Source organism: Oryctolagus cuniculus, chromosome 17, assembly GCF_964237555.1.
Source record: "Oryctolagus cuniculus chromosome 17, mOryCun1.1, whole genome shotgun sequence".
In the NCBI taxonomy this organism is placed as follows: Eukaryota; Metazoa; Chordata; class Mammalia; order Lagomorpha; family Leporidae; genus Oryctolagus; species Oryctolagus cuniculus.
Window position 1 is genome coordinate 50,028,810 of NC_091448.1, and position 20,196 is coordinate 50,049,005.

Genomic DNA, 20,196 nt, shown 5'->3' on the forward strand with positions numbered 1-20,196 from the left:
CTTCCTCTCTGTTCTGGGTTCTTTTCTCTGTTGGGGGCTGCAGTCCTTGGCTGGGCTGCTCCTGCAGTGTGTGGTCACCATTTGTGGTGCTCATCAAGGCGTCTGGTTCTCCCCTCCTCCGCCCTCTGGAATGGGGTGTGGCCATGTGGCTTGCTTTGGCCACTGGCACATGGGCAAGTGTCTCTCTTCTGGATGACATGTGTGCAGGCGTGCGCAGACGCGTGTCAGATTGGACGTGCTTTCCCGTGCCCTTGCCTCCGCCTCAGCCGGCCTGGAGGTCTCATTTCCAGAGGGTTACGTCATGAGTGACAGTGATGAACAGGGCCTCCTTCCGACCCGGGCACCTGTTGTTACCAGTGCCCAGGATCATTTGTAACCACACACAACTTTGCTTCTTCTGCCCGACATGCTCGTCTCCTTGGCAGAAACCTCTCAACCACCTCCAGCCTCAGTTTTACCTCCTGCAAAATGGACACACTCATTCCTGCCCTGCTGGATGGGACTCTGCCTGAGGGCACTGATGAAAGCAGACGAGAGGGAGGGCTCTGGGGGTCTCAGGCTGTACAAGGAGGGAGCAGGTGTGCAGGAAACTGAGCACCCCTTAATCCAGGCAGTCTGGGCTTGCCTAACAGGTGTGCTCCTGTTGGCAGGTGGCCCTACCCCGGGCGGCGGCGCCCCCTGGCACCTTCGAAATGTCCTCAGTGACTCCGTGGAGAGCTCGGATGATGAATTCTTTGATGCCAGAGGTGAGTGAGCCCGTCCCCCTATCCCTGGCTGGGGGCAGGTGAGGGGGAGACTCCTGCTGGGGGCTGGCAGCCCTCGCCACTCAGTTCCCCACTCTGTACCCGCCCGATCCCTGAGGGTCCCAGGGTTCATCCCCTGGCTGTGCCCAGAGCGTTGCCGGGAGCTGTCCTGGGTGCTGGAGCTGCTGCAGTATCCAGCAGGCACCGGTACTGCCCTCATCCAACTTGTGCCCGAGCAGGAGGGGCCAGCACCAAACGGACACAAAGGAAACCCCGGCCACAGAGAGACGCCATCAAGCGAATGCACCGGTTGTGAGGATTGGGGGCTTTCGTGCAGTGTGTGTTGGCGGGAATGTGGTTAGCCACACTCTACACAGCTGGGGAGCAGGAGTTGGCCACTGACAGGTGGGAGAAAGAGCCTTCCAGACAGAGAGGACGGCAGGAATGACAGCCCTGGAGTAGCAAGGAGTGGGGGAACACTCTGGAATGTTCCAGAGGTGTCACAGGGAGGTGATGAGCAAGGGGCAGGAGTGAGAGGCGAGGCTGCAGGGGCCAAGGGGAAGAGCGGCCTCGCCGCTGGCCGGGAGCCGGGGATCTGCAGGACTGTTGCTCACATTCGGTGAGAGACAGCTGTGGGCGAGGAGGGGGGCCTGCCTCACGCTGGGACCTGGCAAGCGGCTCTGTGTGGGCTGGGGTGGCAGAAAGAGGCACCTGCTGGGTGCAGAGAGGTGGACTGTACAGGCCCGGGGATGAGAGCGCACAGGGCAAATGCATGGTGCCATGGGCAGCAGGGGTTTACCAGAGAGTCTAGAGGTGTGGGAGCAGGCAGGGGGAGTCCTGGGGCTCTGCACCCCACCCTGGAGGGTCCCCCAGCCTCCGCCTCACTTGCACAGCCTCACTCTGGGAAGCCTCATGTTTGGGGTGCGGACTTGCTCCTGACAAGGGACCCGCTGCACACTGAGGGGACGCCGGGAACATGGGCGGGTCTTTCACCTTCCTGGGCCTCAGTGTCCCTGACCTCCCAGTTCCTGATTCCAAAGGCCACATGGCTGGGAGGGGGAGAGCTGGGGAGCTATCCTGGGAGGAGAGCCCCATCCTGATGCCAGCCCCATGCTGGCTCATCTGGGACCCATTTGCATGTCCTGTTGGCATCTGGTTGCAGGGGCAGCGGGGGCAATGTCTCCCCAGGAACTGATCCCCAGTGTGACCATGACGGCTTCAGCTTTTTGATCCTAGGCTAACTTCATTTAAAGCCCCTGTGCGGCTCTTCAGGGCTCTGTGCTCCCCACCCCACCCCCGACGCCCCAGCCAAGCTGTGCTGCAGTTGGGGGTGGGGCATGTGGCCAGGGGTGGCCTAGGGGCCAACTCCATCCCTGGGGCCCTGTTCACCTGCTTGTCCTGGGAGCAGCTGTGGCGACTTCCTGCCCCCCTCCCCTCCCTGTCTGGCACAGTCACCCTCGATGGCTCCATCCTCCCCTGCCCTGATGTCCCGCCCTTTCTGGGATGACACTGCCCCCTCCCTCTCTTCTCCTCGCTCTCCCAGGGCCACACTCTCTTCCTCTCTTTCCCCTCTTCACTCCCAGTGTTCCCCGTGGGACTCCCATCTCTGCCCTCCCCCTTCCCTCTCCCAGAGCTTCTAGGGCCCCACAGGCCTCGGGCCCTTGGCCTCCCTGCCCCATGGCCTTGGTGGGCTTCCTTGGCTCAGGGCCACACGAGGTGGCATCAGCCGTCTCTCTCCCAGGGCCCAGTCCCACCCAACTCTGCCAGGCTGTGGACATCCAGGTTCCTGAGCAGCCCTCGAGGGGTCACATCCCTGCCCTTTGTCCTGCAGCCCAGGCTGAGTCCTGCCCCTGACCTTGGATATGGTCTCCATCCTCAGCCCTGAGCAGGGCTCGCACCTGCTGCTTCTGCACGTCCCACTCGAGTTGTGGTGGAGCCAGCTCGTGACCTCCAGCCCCATGGGAGCACAATGGAGCATTTCCCTCACCCAGCCCCCAGATACCTCTTCAGCCTCCATGCATGTCCAGGCTGGCCATTCCTCCATGTGTGCAGGTTTTCCCAGGGAGCCGGGAGCCCACCATCTCTATCTCCTGGCTCAGAGAAGCAGGGCTGGCAGCCAAGTCCTGGGGGGCTTCATGCTGCTTGGGGGTGCGTGGCATGGCCACACGGGTGCTGGGCATCCTTCTGTCCCCAAGAGCTCCAGGTACAAGCCCTCGCCCTGCACCCTGAGGTGTGTTTACACCGGGAGATACCTCCTTGCTGAGGACCAGCACTGAGCAGGCCCTTGGAGAGGTTTGTCTTCTTCCTGCTTGGTGCACTGGTGGGGAAACTGAGGCCAGAGCCTGGAAGGGACCTCCCAGGATCACACATTGAGGTGGCAGTGGGGGGCTGGGGCCAGTGTCCAGCTCAGTCCTTTGCCCGTGAGTTGTTCTGGGACTGGCACCTTCCTCCCTCCCTTTCTGCAGCAGCCCACTGGCCCAGTGCTGGGGCTCACCTGGTGGCATCATGGGCTGGGCAGAGAGAGCGGCTCACAGATCTGGGGGACCTTGGTTGTGGATATAAGGCTGAAGAGGGGCTGGTGGCAGGGCAGGGTCAGGGTCAGGAAGCTCTCTGAGCCTATAACGGCTCCCAGGCTGGATGCCGGGTCTTCCGGCGCTGAGCCATCACTCCTCCTCTTCTCAAAACCACCACGGACCGTGTGTGGGGGCCGCAGCCCAGCTCTGTGGAGGTTTGGAAGGTGCAGAGTGAAGGCAGACCTGGCGTGTCCAGAGCGGGTGTGGCCTCAGACCCAGACGTGTCAGGGTTGGGGAGCACCTCCAGGTGTCTGAGTCTGACACGCCGGCCCATTTGACAGGTTGGGAGCCCGAGGCCCGAGGAAGTTGCTCAGGGTCACACAGAGGTGGAGCAGGGGCTAGAATTCAGCCGAGAGACAGACAGAGAGCTCTTCCGTCTGCTGGTTCACCAGCCAAACACCCACAACAGCCAGGGCTGGGCCAGGCCAAAGTCAGGAGCTCGGAACTCAGTCTGGGTGTCTCACGTTGGTGGCAGGGACCCAAGTACTTAGCCACCAGCTGCTGCCTCCCTGGGTGGCGCATTAGCAGGAAGCTGGACAGAAAGCCGAGGAGCCAGGCACTGGGATCTGGGGATCCCAACTGGGGTCTTAACTGCCGTGCCAAACACACACCCCGTGACTCTGTCCACAGTACTGATGGAGCTTCTGCCCATCAAGCGCCAAGTGCAAGGGGACACGGGAGCTGAGAGACCCTGTCCTGGCCCTCCAGGAGCGTGCAGCTTGGTGGCTCGCAGGTGGTGGGGAGAAGACAGTGCCAGCAGGTAAGGACACTGAGAATCACCGTGCATAAAATATCATAAAGGAGCAGACGCCTCAGCAAAATGATGCCCCGGCGGCAACAAGGCCCGTGTGAAGATATTCAGCGTCATTCGTCATTAGAGTGATGAAGGCCGCACTCCGTGCCTCTGAGAATGGCCAGGGTGTGCAGGAATGGGAACCTTCCAGCTCTGCCAGCCGGGTTGTACGAGGGTGCAAACATGTGGGACAATAGACAGCAGCTACTTGGAAAGTTCATCAGCTGGAAATAAGATGGGACCCGGCTCCTCCACGCCCAGGCCAGGGAAGCAGGTGTTGGCCCATGAGTGTTCCTCACAGCCTTATTCATGGTAGCGCTGAACTGAAAAGCGCACAAACATGCAGCAGTGAGTGAGTGAGCGGAGGAGCCCCTGGTGGTACAACAAGAAGAGAAAAGCGACAGCGTGGACCGGTCTGGGGATGATGGCGCTAGGTGGGAGAGGTCAAACCCAAGCACAGCCCGCACTGCGTGTAAACAGAGCTCTGGAAAACGCAAATTCATCTGTGGTCACTGGAGCGGATCGGTGGTCACCAGGGGACTGGGGGATAAAAAGAGGCAGCAGAATGTTCTGGGGGGTTGGCCAATATTCGCTACCTTGATTGTGGTGATGGCTTCCCAGGTGTACACGCGTGTCAAAACTCACCCCATGGTGCGTTTAAATGTGTGGTTGATGGATCGTCAGTCATGTGTCACAGTGGCTTCCCACCCCCCACCCCCCACCACATAAGGGCATGCGGTGGAGTGATCGGGTGACCAAGAGCCTCCCCGGCTGCTGTGTCCTTGATCGAGGAACAAGCCGCTAGCAGACCTGGGGGCGGAGTGTTCTGGACAATGGAGCTGCTGGTGCAAGGTTTGGAGGACAGAGCGCGATGTCTTGCAGCAACGGCAGGAAGTTGCAGCCTGGGTCCCCTGTGGCCGCAGGTGGGGTGAAGGCCGAGTTCCGCCAGGGGCCAGTGCCGTGGATGCGCTTCCCTGTCCAGGCTCCCCGGAGGAGGAGGCCAGAGACTCGGAACTCAGAGGAACCCCCATAGGAGCCATGCCTGGACAGTGAGTGACTGAGCTCCTCAGTATGGGTGATGACGATGGCATGCTGACAGGTAGTCTGGACGGAAACCATGGGCTACGGAGAGCTTAGCAGGCCACGGAGGGACAGCTGAGCCGTTAAGGAGGCTCAGCTTCCACAGGCAGGGTTCCTGGCCATGCAACGCTGAGGGAAGATGACTGTGACTTTCAGAGTCTCCATCCCTGCAAGGAGGCCAGGTTGAAGCTGGAGTGGCCACCATGCACGGCTAGATATGTCAACATGGTCGCTTTGTGTAGCAAAATGTTCGTCTCCATCTAGAACTGTGGGATGCTTCGTTCACTGGAATCTTCTACTTGGACACAGAGAAAGCCTCAACTGGAGTCATAAAGCCACCAAGCGCGCAGACGCAGGCCCAGCTCTTCCCGGGAACGGAACCGCTCCGAGACAGTCTCAGTGCCCAGGCTCGCACCAGCAGGCCCAGCCCGGCCCCTGAGGTTCCGGGTGACCGTGGGTCAATTGTGCAGCCATGTGCTGATAAAATGAGGATGCCGGATGCCGCCTGGATGGTCCGTTGCAGCTCTGGACACTCCACGAGGCTCCTGGCCTGGCGAGGCTGTGTTGGCTGTTAGTGCCCAGGGCCCAGTTTTGGTGGAGGTGCCCGGCCCTCAACTCCTTCCTCCAGGAACATGCCTGAGCAGCTTGGGCAGCCAAGGTTGGCGGGGCTGGGGCTGGGGGTGAGCCCAGCGTCTATTTCCAGGGCACAGCAGGCCGTGGTAGCTTGATGCAGGGCAAGGCACGGCTCTCTCTCCCTGGGCAGGGCAATGGGTTCTCCAGGGTGGGAAATGTCTCTCTCTGGTCGCCCCTCTCCCCCATGTGTCCCCGTCTCAGGGCCCGTGGAGGCTGGCGCTCTCCTTCCCCATGCCGGGGGGAGGCTGGCCAGAGGAGCCGGACTGTGTGCTGCAGACCGTCAGTGACTTCAGCTCCTGGTCTCCCGGGGCAACCAGGAGAGGAAGGCAGCGCAGGGATGCGATGGCCCCATTTCACAGACAGAGGCTCCAAGGCAGGGTCGGAGCTTGCAGAGAGCGAGGGCCAGGTGTCCTGAGGTCTCCCAGGCCCAGGGCACAAGGAGCGGGAGTAGAAGGACGCAGGGTCGGAGGGCAGGTCTTCATCACGGTTGTGTCGCTGCCTGGCTGCTGTGTGAGCTCAGTCAAGCCTCCGAGTCTGCGCCCACAGGAGGGAAGCCAGCCACAGGTGGGCGGGGACTGGAGGAAGCAACACCCCAGAGCCAGTCCCTAAGGCTTTCCCGGGGCTGGGCCGGGTAGGGACCACCTCCGTGGTGAGGAGCGAGGTGGTGCTGGTGGTGGGAGCAGTCTGGAGGTGAATCTGCAAGGTGACGGTTAGCGATAGGGTACCCAGAAGTTCCCAGCTCTGGGTCCCAGGGCAGTTCAGTGTGGCGGGTGTGAGGACAGGTGGCTCAGGACGGGGTCTGGAGGAGGTGGCCCGGCCCTCAGCTCCGTGGAAAACATTTTCCACCCCAGCAGCAGCAATGGAGGCCTATGGCAGGAGGAAAGGCTGGATCTAGGCTTTGGCCAGGGTCAGGTTCCATCTGAGGTCAAGGCCAGGGTTGAGGCCATGGCGGATGAGGCTCAGCCTAAAGCTTAGTCAGCAGGGATCAGGGCTTAGTGGGGGTGGGGTGGATGCTAAAACGATTCATGCCAAGATCACAGAGAGTGGAGGGGAATTAGCCTGCAGGGGACAGTCAGGAAATCCATAGCCAGGACATTCACCCCAGTGAGCCCTTTGTAGTCTCTGGGGTCCTGAGGGGGACCCTGACACAGTGAGGGAAGGAGAGCAAAACACAAGGCCCCCTCTGCCTGAGGGGGCTCCAAGAGGAGCTGTTTGGCTGCAGCTTCCTGTGCATGTGTTTGTGCATGTGTGTATACACACACACACATACACATGTGGGTGTGTGCACACCTGTACACGTGTGTGGGTGTGAATACATGTGTATACGTGTGTGCATGCACGGTGCATGTGTGTGCATGTGTGCATGCATGCATGCGTGGGTTCATGTGTGTAAGTATGCATGTACACACATGTGGGTGTGTACACGGCTGTATATGCGTGTGATACACGCATGCACATGTGCGTGCGTGTGTACATGTGTGCATGGGTGTACGCACACATGCGCACACGCATGTGGGTGTGCACACACGTGTGCACGTGTACATACATGTGTGCACGTGTGCATACACGTGTGTATGTGTGTGCATGCATGGGTGCATTGTGTGCATGTGTGTGCGTGCATGTGTGTGTATGTGGCTGCCACCCAGGGGACAAGCCCATTGTTGCCCAGTCTGCTTGTCGTGAGCAGGGACAGGGAAGAGGCCCAGAGAGCAGGAGAGGGAGGCGGGGAAAGGTGGGGTGGGGAAGAAGGGGTACCACTGGGGAGACAGGCAGGCCGGAAGGCAGGGAGCGCGCAGAGTGAGCAGGGCCACGAGGGAGAATTGGGGAGGGGGAGAGACAATAACCAGAGTCGGGTGGGAGATCCTGAGGAGCAGGGACTCCAGGAGAGACAGAGAACCCAGTGCGAGTGGGAGAGGCCGGGGAGGGGCTTGTGCACCCAAAGGAAGCAGTGAGGCCCCTGGAGAGAGGAGAGAACAAGAGATCCTGAGCCAGAGGCCCAGAGAGGGGCGCAGATGCTCAGAGAACACCCCGGAGCCTGGGAGAGGCCAGGGACACGTGGGGACCACAAGAGATGGAGATCCCGACAGGGACCCCGAGCAGCCAGACCTGAGGGCCACAGGGCCAGATGCCAGGTGGGAGGGAACCGTGCTGTGAGTCCGCGAGGGACAGACGGTGGGGCCGGGCCACACACTCCTCAGGAGAGAGGCCAGGGCCGCGGCAGGGGTGCTCGCCCCTCTAGGGCCCGGGGGACCCCGTGGGCTCTGCTGGCCTTGCGTTCCCCTCCCCGCCAGGAGAAGGCCTGATGCACTGTGGGAAACCCGGAGCCAGGATGTACCGTGCACCTGATGCATGGCTGGCGTGGCACCAGGGTCAGGGCTGCTGCAGGAGGGAGGCCGTGTCCCATGTTGCACACCGACCCTTAGGCGTCCAATCCCTGCAGAATAATGGTTAGAATTAGAATAAACAGCCAGCCACATGCTTGCTAACTGAACCAGGAGACAGAGGACTCAAGGTGTCCCCTGCTCTGGAGCTGAGGCAGGATGTCATGGGGACAGCAGCCCAGGAGTGGGTGGTGGGACACAATCCCACATGACGGTGATGATGGCAGTGTCTGGCTGTGCTCTGTGTGCTGGGCTTCCTTGTCAATAGCACCGTTCATCTCGTTCAGTCCTCACAGCAAACCATGACACAAGCACTGCGGTGATCCATTTCACAGATGGGGAAACTGAGGCCCGTGAAGGTCCCATACCAGCAGTTGGCAGCTCCAGGGTTGAAAATAGTCAGCCCGACACCTAAACTGAGCTCTCACCCTCTCTAAACTCTGCCTCCCAAGGGTCGTGTCTCATTTCTTTACAACATCTCAGCTAGTGTAGCTTTTGCAAATTTACTGTGAAATTACTTGACAGCGTGCTAGAAGGAGTGATGGAACCAGAGCTGGTATTGCCATATAAGAGCTAAGACAGCAGCGACAGTGGTGGAGGGGTGCACATAGCTCACATGTGGCAGAACTGGCACAGGGACTGTTACACAAAGTTGCTCACAGGTGTGAACCTGGCCACAGAGGAAACCTGCTGGGAGTTGGGATTGTGCGGTGCCTGGCTGGGGCGTCAGGCAGCTAATCTGGTAAGTCCAGGGCAGGGCTCCAGAACTCGTGGACTGGTCTATGTGCATTTGAACCCTGGCTCCCACCACTGACCTTGAGCAAGAGTTACGCAGTTACCCTGTGCCTCAGTTTCCTTGTCTAGAAAATGGAGGAAATGTAATTGTACCTTTTTAGTACTGTTATGAAGTTAAGAGCGTTAATATTTGTAAAGCGCTTCTGACCACCTCAGTGTGCCGCAAGAGAAGTGAGGCTAAATAGATCATTTAGTAGTCAGCCAGGAGGGGGCACCCTGCGGGAGCTGCTTGCAAAACGGTGCTGCGGCGCGGATCAGAACTCTGGACAGCTCCCAGAGCCGAGGCTCCATGTTGGTTCCATCTGCTGGGCCAAGTTCTTTGGCGGTGGAATGGGTCTCACCCCTCTGTTCTTAATTATCCCATCTTGAGGGGTCTCCTCCACGCCCTTTGGTGTCTGTTTTATGATTGGGGGTGGGTGGGCACAAAGCTCTCCAGGCAGGCCTGCCTCTCCAGGTGTGTGTGGTGGTGGTGGGGGTGCACCCCCCCTGTGGGTTTGTTCTGGACGAGCTGTGCTTCTGTGGGATGAGGGGCTGCAGCAGATGTGCGTGTTGGATGTGCAGGCCCCAAGGGCTGTGTGCAGGGCAGTTAGGGAACAGGGCCCCACTGACTCTTCCCAGGGCAATCGCTACGCTCAGACAGGAAGGGGGCGAGGATAGAGATAGGGTGGGAGGAGGAGTGTGGGAGAATGGCAGCATTGAGAGGTCCCTAAAGGTGAGATGGGGACCAAAGGTTGGTTTCTTTCTTTCTTTAACATTTAAAAAATATTTGTTTATTTTTATTTGAGAGGCAGAGTTACACACACACACACACACACACAGAAAGAGAACGAGAGACAGGGAGAGGGAGAGAGAGAGGTCTTCCATCTGCTGGTTCACTCCTCAAATGGCCACGACAGCTAGAGCTGGGCCGATCTGGAGCCAGGAGCTTCTTCCAGGTGCAGGGGCCCAAGGGCTTGGGACATCTTTTACTGCTTTCCCAGGCCATAGCAGGGAGCTGGATTAGAAGAAGAGCAGCTGGGGCTTGCAAACCACTGCTCCTATGGGATGCTGGCACAGCAGGTGGCGGCTTTACCCGCTACATCACTGTGCTAGCCCCAGACCAAAGGTTTCATACAGCTCAGGGATTCCTTAGAATTTGAAGACTTCTCCTCTGTGGGTTACTCCGGAACTCAACTCTGAGAGTGAGCTACTTCTATGAAGAGAGAACCATCATGGCTGTCACGTATGAGCACCTCCTGTGCACTGGGACCTCCACATCTTCTTTCTGCAGCCCTCATGACAACTGGGAGTTAGGTGTTGGCACTCCCATTCCACTGATGGAAAACTGAAGTTCAGAGTCCAACAGTGGACCCCAATACAGAGCTGGCAAGGGACCCCAATACAGAGCTGGCAAGGGACCCCAATACAGAGCTGGCAAGGGACCCCAGTACAGAGCTGGCAAGGGACAAGGTTTCACTCTTTCTCCCAAACACACTGCTTCTCAAGAAATGCCACCTGCATGCCAGCCCCTCTCGTGACTCCCGTCTTCTGTAGCCAGTGGAGGTACCCCCGTGCCCAGTGGGGTACTACAAGGGTGCCTTCTTGCAGGGCCAGATTCCAGGACATCTCGTACCTGTCTAGCTACAGACAGACTTCAGCCCCCGCTCGGGGGAGAAGGAGACGCTCCCTCTGACACAGCTCCCGTGAGGGCCACCTGCACACAGTCCTGCCTGCTTATGCCCACTCTGCTCCTTCCCGCAGAGGACATGGCTGAAGGCAAGAACGCCATCCTCCTTGGGATGAGTCAGTGGAACTCGAACGACCTGGTGGAGCAGATTGAGACCATGGGGAAGTTGGACGAGCATCAAGGTGAGCCTCCGGTTCTCTCGTAACCCGGGTGCGCGCCCGTGCTTGGCTGGGCGGCTTGCAGAGCTGGTCACTGGGGCTGGCACTCAGGTCTTCTCTGAAGGTCATCACTCTGGACCCCTCCCCTCACAGCATCCCCGAGGTCGGTAACTTCTGGGGACCTCTGTAGGGTTTTAGGTGACAGAACTTCTAGGGCACACCCATAGAGTCCCTCTGTCCATAGAATAGCCACACCAATTGCATGGGCAGTTGAAGGCAGGTGGCTGGGGACAAGCTCCTCAGACTTCCAGGCCTGTGGGGTTGGAATATGTTGGATAAGATGGTAAAGGGGCAATAGGTCCATGCCAGTGGTGGGAGCTGAGGTCCATGGGGAAGTGGGCAGCAGCGAGGGTCAGGACCTCCTTCGGCTGCCCAGTTGAAAGGGGAGTTTCTGGCTGGGGATCCAGGGCGTTTTGAATGCAAGGCTAGCTTGGCCTGCAGACAAAGCCAGCTCATCCTTCCACGTATCCTCCCGCCTGTGCCCTTGGCCAGTGTCCGTCACCATCACATGGCTTCTGGGGCAACCGCCCTGTGCCAGTGGTTGGCAGGAGGAGGGGCCCTCCGCCTTGTTCCATGTGGCACAGGTAGTATGTAGGGGTTGTGCCATGCTGAAGGTTGCAGGCATAGATTTGGGGGAAGACCTTTCAGAAGGAGGCAGGAGATTGGATTGAGGAAGGACTCCTGACAGGAAAGCAATGGAGCTGGGTTTTGGAAAGTGAGTGGGGACACCTGGGGACACTGGCACTCAGACATCCTCAACCGAGGGCGGAAGTGATTGCTGTCTCAGCAGGGTGAGAAGCCGGGCCAGGGCTAGCTCCCCATCCAGGGTGCACCTGTTGTCCCAGGCTCGCTCCCCCGCCCCCATGCTCCCCTGCCCCCTTTCTTTCTTGTCGTATCCTTGTGTTGTCACAGGATACCTGGTGCTGGGCAATGTCTGAGAGCTTTGTTTGGCTGGCGGTTCTGGTGGCTATAAAACCCAAACAGCACAGTGCTGGCGTCGGCGAGGGCCCTGGCACATGGCATCCAGGGTGGGAGCATGGTGCTGGCATCGGTGAGAGCCCTGGCATACGACATCCAGGGTGGGAGTGCAGTGCTGGCATCGGTGAGGGCCTCAGTACATGGCGTCACGGGGAGGGCACAGTGCTGGCATCGGCCATGGCCCCGGCACATGGCGTCACAGGGTGGGAGTGTAGTGCTGACATCACAAGAGCCCCAGTACATGACGTCACAGGCCGGAAGGCGGGAGTGCATGTGAGGGTTCACATAGCAAGACAGAGCAGGGGATGGGGAGGGGCCAGGCTCACTGGTTCAGACCAGTCCACTCCTGCGGGGGCTCTGGTCCACTCCTATGAGACCCCAGCACCTCCCACTGCCATCAGTCCTGAGTCACTGGGGACCACACGGCACCCAAAGCACAGCCCCCGTTTCTTCTCCTTCCTCTCTTGCCTTCGCCATCCACAGTCACAGTTTGGCGAGTTGCTGGGCAGGCAGGGTCACCCTGTGCAGACGTATTTGGTGAGAGGGTGCTGGTCCCATCCAGGAGGGTGACCACTGCGGGGGTGGCTGTTTGGCCCCTAGCATGTGCTCCTTTTCTGAGCCCCCTACTCCTGCCTCCTTGGTTTGGAGCCCGCCCCAGGCCAACGCACTGATCATGAGAATTGGGCAGGCCTGGAAGGGGGATGGGAGAATCAGGCCTCAAGGGAGCTGCATCTTGCCCATGGTCATCAAAGTCGGCGGCAGCTCCAGATCTGGACTCCTGGCCTCCCTCTCCTTGGGCCTTGCCTCCCAGATTGGCCTAAGGTTTGGCACAGCTCTGGCTTCCCACAAAGTCAAGTCCAAGAAGGCCAGAGCCCCCCAAGGGAAGTCCCCCTGGGAGGGGCAGGCTCTGCGTCAGGTCCCCGAGGCCAGTCCAGAGACCATTTGCTTGTCTTTGAAGCCATATGTTTGCAGATCCTGTGTTTTTTTTTCTTAAGAAGATTTATTTATTTATTTTGAAATGCAGAGTTACAGAGGGAAAGTGAGCAAGCGAGAGAGAGAGAGAGAGAGAGAGAGAGATTTTTCATCCACAGATTCACTCCCTAGATGGCCACAATATCCAGCACTGGACCAGGCTGAGGCCAAGAGCTTTATCTGGGTCTCCTCCATGGATGGCAGGGGCCCAGTCACCTGGGCCATCTGCTGCTGCTCTTCCCAGGCCATTAGCACGATTGGAAGTGGAGCAGCCAGGACTCGAATACTGGGATGCTGGCATTGCAGGCTGCGATTTTACCTCCTGTATCACAATGCCAGCCCCTGCAGGTGGTCCTGTGTCTGCTCTTTCCTCTACACCCAGAAGGGGTCCAGCCTGCAGCAGTACTTGGCATCATGAAAGGACAACCTCGGATTTGTATACTCACCACGGTCTGATCATCCCTTCCCCCACCCCCACACTCCCCCCACTCTGCTAAGGAATGTGTGACTCAGACACCCTGAGCTCAGCAGGGGTGAGGGGAGGCAGTCCGAGCTGGGGTGCTGTGGAAGGCAGGTGAGGAGCAGGCAGAATTGCAGAGCTGTGGAGTCTGGGCTTGAACCTCAGCCTGACCACTCTGGGGCTTTGTGGCCAGGGCAAGTCGCATCACCTCCCTGAGCCTCTGTGTTTGCATCTGCAGAATGGGAGACTGCTCAAAGGTTGTGAGGCTCGAGTGAGATGATCCGTGCCGAGTGCACAGGGCAGCAGGGGATTGTTACAGTGTCGGGGAGGGAGGGGGAGCGAGGGGTCCTGAGCAGGTACAGCCCTGGTAGACGCCTCCGGGTGCTCATGCCCGGGGGAATTAGGGGCAGTGCTTGCCTGAGTCCCAGCATTGGTAGTTTCCTCTCAGAACACAGAGGGCACAGGAGGGAGGCAGGGAGAGGGTGGAAGAGGAAGCCAGGGGCTTTCCAGCTGCTTCCGGTCCCCTGCAGATTCATCGCGTGCCTCCCACAACACGATGGCTCTCGGCTCTGCGGCAGCATTTATGCAGCCACCGTGGGATGGAGGAGGCATAAAGACGATCAGCACGGCCTGGTCAACCCTACAGGAGCCTGGGCCAGGGGCTGGGGAGAGGGCTGGGAGAGGAAGTGCTGAGAAAACTTGCCGGAAGAGGCTGCCATCAGAGCCGGAGAGCTGACACTGGCGCCTCCTCCCAGTGTCCCCCTGATCCAGGGACCTCTCTCGGTCAGGACCATGGCCGGTCCCGCTTCCTCCAGGGACACCTGAGCTACCCTCAGCGGGGCTCCGAGTCCATCCCCAGCCTACACCTCCCTCCGGGGAGCCAGGTGGGTGTTTCCCATGGCCCCCTGCTAAGCTCCACCTGCTCCAGATGGAGCTGGGCTTCTTCCTCTTCGACTGCAACTCTGCGGTGGGTTCCATCTTTTCTCTCCTTAGCGGTTTACATCATATGTTGCATAGGCAGTCTGCGATGGTGTGGGTAGCTCCCAGTCCTGGGGGCTGCTCATTCTGGGGTGCATGTGTGCACACACATGTGTGCATGTGCTCACATGTGTGTGCAGTGTGTATGTGTGCTCACACGTGTGTGCAGTGTGTATATATGCTCACGTGTGTGCAGTGTGTGTGCGCATGTGCACATGCACACTCATGCTCACGTGCTTACTGTGCACACACACGTATGCATGTACTCACACACGTGTGCACGTGTACATACATGCACAGGTGTATTGCTCACAAGCTTATTGTGCATGTGTACTCACAATCACTTGTTAGCTATCCCCCAACCCATGCACTCCTCCCTTCTCTTCTTTTCGGTGGGAGTTGCGCGTGTCCCAGCTTGTAAAAATGTCCTTCCGAGGCTGGTCTTGTGTTTCTTTGCACGAGACCTGAGTGTTTCAGTAATCCCGACTATTTTATCTGTTACATTGACAGTTTAGGGTTCCCATTCTCGATGGGTGGGATAAATTTAGCCTGCACTTCCATATGTGGCGCAGCCTGAGGGTTCTAATTACCCAAGTGTGACTTCTCTCTTTCTCACTGTCTGTGAGTGGCTCCTTCACTGCTCCCCCTAGGAGGTCTGGTTTTCAGTCCCTGTAGGGACAGCACGGCCCTGCCGAGGACCCCTGCCCCCTGCCCCCTCCAGGGTGGGTGGTACTGCACATCAGTGCCTTCCATGCACAGGGTGACAGCACGCAGCCATCAGAGCCAGGGCACTGGGGGTCCCCCCCACCCCAGCCCAGCTTCTGCTTTCGTCTCTGGATTCAGTTGCCTCCTATTTCTGGCTCTTGAGTGTTGCCCGTTCTTTATTTTAAACTTGGTTACGTGTTCACATTTCCTGCAGTGTACGTTACCCAGCACACGTATTTTCATGGCAAGGGTTCTTCAGCCTCAGCTTGGTGCCCTTCCTTATTATTACTCTTTTACAACTGTGTCTTGTGACTTTCATTTACTTTTTATTGTGGTAGAATATATATAACATAGAACGTACTACTGGAACCATTTCATTTTAAACATGTATTTATTTATTAGAAAGGCAGAGGTAGGTGGGAGGCTGAGAGAAAGAGATCTTCTGTCCTTTGGTTCACTTCCCAAATGCCCATAATGGCCAGACTGGCCAGGTCAAAGCCGGGAGCTGGCAGCTCCATCCAGGTTTCGCCTGTGGGTGGCAGGGACCTACCTACTTGGGCCGTTACCTCCGTCTCCCAGGGTGCAGGTCAGCAGGGAGCTGGAAGGAGAGCAAAGCCAGGATGGAGCCCAGGCGCTCCCTCATGGGATGTGGGTACCGCAGGCAGCATCTGAAGCACTGTGCCGAGCACCCACCCTGTCGCCATCTTAGAGTGTGCAGCGCAGGGGGATGGTTGTGTAGCTGTCGCTACCATCTCCGAAACCTTGTCATTGCTCCCATGGAAGCTCTGGGCCTGTTAAACACGCATTCTCCAACCCCACCCCCACCCCTACCCCACCCCCACCCCCGGTGCCTGGCAGCCCCCTTCTCTTTTCTGCTTCTACCCATTCCACTTCCCTGGTTCCTCGCGTCAGTGTGGTCACAGCATTTGTCCTTCTGTGCCGGGCCAACTTCACCCAGCATAACGCGTTTGCGATTCATCCGTGTTGTGGCGCGAACCAGGATCTCGTTCCGTTTTGCACCTGAATAATTTTCCATTGTATGCACCGCATTTTGTCTGTTCCTCTGTTGACGGCCCCTTGAGTTGCTCCCACCTTTTAGCTCTTGTGCGTAACATGGCTATGAACAAATGCCCGCCTTACTTCCTGAATACCTTCTAGTTGGGAGGAAAAAAATCCAACCATACAGATAAAACCCAAGTGCCCCTCGGCTGCTGCTTCCGTTTGAGACCCCGTGGCAGTTTTGCACGGGTTAGGGGGTCTCTGGAGACAGAGGACAGCACACTGAGTGCCACAGCCTCTCTCTTCCCACTTCACAGCAGTCCTTGGGGCACTTTTCATGAGAGTCTACATGTGGTGGATTTGCCTGATTCTGCTTACCTGCACCATAGTATTTCCTGCACTAGCTGTGCCATAATTTATATAACCGTTCTATTGTGATAGGCATTGGGATTTTTCATTCTTAGAAGAACGCTACCTGGATTAAAAGTTCAGTTAAGCATTTGGGGCTGGTGTTGTGGTGCAGTGAGTTAAGTTGCTGTCTACAATGCCAACATCCCGCATCAGAGCGCTGGTTTGAAACCCGGCTGCTCCACTTCCAATCCAGCTCCCTGCTAGTGCACCCGGGAAGGCAGCAGAAGATGGCCAAAGCGGTTGGGCCCCTGCCTCTCTTGTGGAAGACCCAGATGGAGCTCCAGGCTCCTGGCTTCGACCTGGCCCAGCCCTGGCTGTTGTAGCCATTTAGAAAATGAACCAGCAGATAGAAACTCTCTTTCTTTCCCTCCTTATCCCTCTTTGTCACCCTTTCCAATACATCAAAATAAATCTTGAAATCATTTAAGCATTGACTCAATTGCAACAGACTCTGCTAAGTGGGTTTCCTAAAAAGCTGAGTGTATTTACACCTGCACACCCACTGTGGATTGGATCCGCCAGTGCCCCACGGTCCTCACGTACCGCATCAGACACAACGTAAAGTTATACCTGATGGGAGAGTGAGAATATTTTCTCACTATTTTGTCTTTACTTGATTCTCTAGTGAGATTGAGTATTTTTTCAGAAATGTGATCTCTTTTTTTTTTCTAAATTGTTGAAGCATAATTTTTACCCATATTCTGTTGGATTCTCTGTTCTTTGATTAATGGTGTTAGGAGATCTTATATATAGTCTGGATATAATTTTTTAAATCTGTAATGTATTTGAAATAGTGCCACTTGGCTGAAATTTCGTAATTGTTCTAATGGTTTGTCAGTAGATTCTCTTGGGTTTTGTAGTAAAGAGTTGTATTATTTATAAATGCTAACAATTATATCTATGACATGTTTTTCTTTTAGATTGCATCACATTTCATGGTGGAAAATTTTGCTTCATCCCCTTTTATGGCTGCAAATGATTCACTGTATGGATAGACCACATTCTGTGATGAGTGTGGAGCGGCAGGCTTCCTGCTTGATCTGTGATGCTCTAACGGAAATATAGATTTGAAAGCTTTTATTTATTTATATTTGAGGCCAAGAGAGGGGGGGAGAGAGAGACAAAGAGAGTGAGAGCAAATGCGAGAGAGTTTGCTCCCACCGGGTCTGGGCCAGAGCCAGGAGCCTGGAACTGCACGTGGGTCTCCCGTGTGGGTGGCAGGGACCCAGACACTTGAGCCATCCCTGCTGCCTCCAGGGTGCACATTAGCAGGGAGCTGGAGTCAGGAGCCGGCGTGGGAAATGAAGCCCAGGCGCTCCACCGTGGGACGTGGGCCAGATGCCGGCCTCTGAGATGGAAATATTGTACTGTTCCACCAACTAGTGAGAGCCTTGCCCAAGGGTTCCAGAAATATCCTTTCCCTCGTTGCATAAATCCCTCTTTGGAAAGCGATGTCTTCTTTGTCATCTCCCATTGTTTATTTGTGTCTCCCGCACACCTTGTTGCCAATACATTGTGCTAAAGATTATAATGATCTTCTCAAAGAAATAGATCTTATTTCTATCAACCAACTCTATTTTTAAGCTAATTTACATAAATAAGTGCTGGCTTTATTTAGCTCTCTCTCTTCTCCTTTCTTGGGGTATGCTACTCACACTTTTCTAGATTTTTTTTTTTTTTTTTTTTTTTGACAGGCAGAGTGGACAGTGAGAGAGAGAGACAGAGAGAAAGGTCTTCCTTTGCCGTTGGTTCACCCTCCAATGGCCGCCGCTGCAGCCGGCGCACCGCGCTGATCCGACGGCAGGAGCCAGGATCCAGGTGCTTATCCTGGTCTCCCATGGGGTGCAGGGCCCAAGCACCTGGGCCATCCTCCACTGCACTCCCTGGCCATAGCAGAGAGCTGGCCTGGAAGAGGGGCAACCGGGACAGAATCCGGCGCCCCGACAGGGACTAGAACCCGGTGTGCCGGCGCCGCAAGGTGGAGGATTAGCCTATTGAGCCACGACGCCGGCCTCTAGATTCTTGAAATGAGTCGTTGGTCATTCTTTTCTGATTGACACGGGCACAGGTCCTTTCCAAGGCCCTGGAGGCTCTCGCGAGGTGACTGCCGGTTACTGTTAGGGGTAGAGTTTGCAAAAGTAAGATTTCGTGATCATTTTTTTTTCTTAAAGGCTACCCTGACACTGAATAAGCTTCAGCTCCCACAAAATCTGGATCCAGTCACGTTGGCCACATCCTACAGGATTTGCATAAGTCACCTTCTCACTCTCAGGCATTTCTGAGTTGTTCTAAACCTACATTTGTGTTGTATTTTCCTAAAGTGCTATGTAGAACAGTTAACAAAAATCTTGGGGAATTGATTTTTTTGTTGTTAATTTTCAGTGTTAGTGATTAAAATAATTGACAGGTGCTATCCTTTTGAAATTCTTTCATATTAAAATATAATTGTGTGTGTGTGTGTGTGTGTGAGAGAGAGAGAGAGAGAGAGAGAGAGAGAGAGAGAGAATATAAATATGTAAATGTTATCTATCTATCTTGGGTTCCAGGTTCTCTATTATATCAAATATATCAATACAATTTTCTCCTTTCATTTTTTTCTTTCGTATTGACAATCAGATTTCTTACACATTGCTTTTCTGTATTTATACAAACCTGCATTCATAATTCACATTTAAAAACATAGTTTCTTGCATCATCTCGATTCAAATCAATCTATCTTGTTGCTGAATAGGCAAGGACATTGGTTAGCTGCTGCTTTTCTCTTTTTAAAATTTTTAGTTTCATTTGTTTATTTGAATGGCGGGGGTGGGGAGAGGGAGGGGAAGGCTTGAGCTGGTTCATTCTTCCTTATGCCTGCAGCAGCTGGGGCTGGGCCAGGTTGAAGCCAGGAGCTGGGAACTCAGACCCGGTCTCCCAGGCTGGTGGTGGAAACCCGAGCACTCGAGCCAGCGCCTGCTGTCTGCGGTGGGAGCGGGAGCAGGAAGTTGGAGGACAGGAGCAGCCGGGACTCCAGCCCAGACCCTCCCACAGGGGATGCGGGCGTGCCAGGTGCCATCCCAACCTCCGGCCGGCCACCCAGCCCTGGTCAGCTGTGGCTCCCCGGCCCCTGCCCGGTTGGTACCATGTTGTTGCTAACTCTTATTCCAACCGAATGGTCAGTTTTATTGCTTCTCTTTTTCTTCTTTTTGCTCATCGCGATGGCTATGCCAGAGACTCTCCCCCACTTCCCTTCCTCCTCCTCCTTCTTTCTCTTCAGTTGATTTTATTTAAGTGGGACTTACAGTCGGTAATATCTGCCCTGTGTGGGGCACAGTTCTCCCTGCTACTTCTGAGTCCCATGGCTCCCTCTTTGTCCTGGGAGATCTCGCAGGCACCTCCGCAGGCAGGGCCGGTGGGGAGGAACGTCTTCCTTTCTACATAAGCCTCTGTTTCGCCTTCTCATCTGAACGCGCCTTTGTCACATTCCCCGCCTGTCCTTGGTAGATCCTCCTCCGTGGCTTCCTGGTGGTTCCTGTTGTTGGGGAGAAATCTGACGTCAGTTCGATTCTCATCCCTTTGTGGGTAGTGTGTTCTTTCCTCTTCTAGAAGTTGTTATTTTTTTTTAAATGTTTAGTGTCTGAATGCTGAAATCACAAACTACTTCCGGGTGGGAGGTTTCGTTGTTGTGGTGCCTGTTGATTGTGTGAATTTTCCTTTGCGTGGTTCCTTCAAGCAGTTCTCCCTCTGTCCTCTCTCCCACAGCTGGTGTCAGAAGCCGGGGCTTTTCTAACTCTCTCTCAACAGGTGCTTTTTATTCTTGTTTTTAGTTTTA

General features: G+C 56.1%; 1 protein-coding gene across 2 annotated transcripts in view; it reads left to right on the plus strand.

Annotated features, from left to right (window-relative positions):
* PITPNM3 (PITPNM family member 3) overlaps nt 1–20,196 on the plus strand; it is a 100,089-nt gene that overhangs the window by 27,787 nt on the left and 52,106 nt on the right. For both annotated transcript variants that reach the window (XM_051825331.2, XM_008270855.4), the window contains exons 2-3: nt 651–746; nt 10,739–10,846. In XM_051825331.2, the coding sequence (XP_051681291.2) occupies nt 10,744–10,846 (103 nt within the window). In that variant the 5' untranslated portion in view covers nt 651–746; nt 10,739–10,743. The remainder of the gene's footprint in view (nt 1–650; nt 747–10,738; nt 10,847–20,196) is intronic.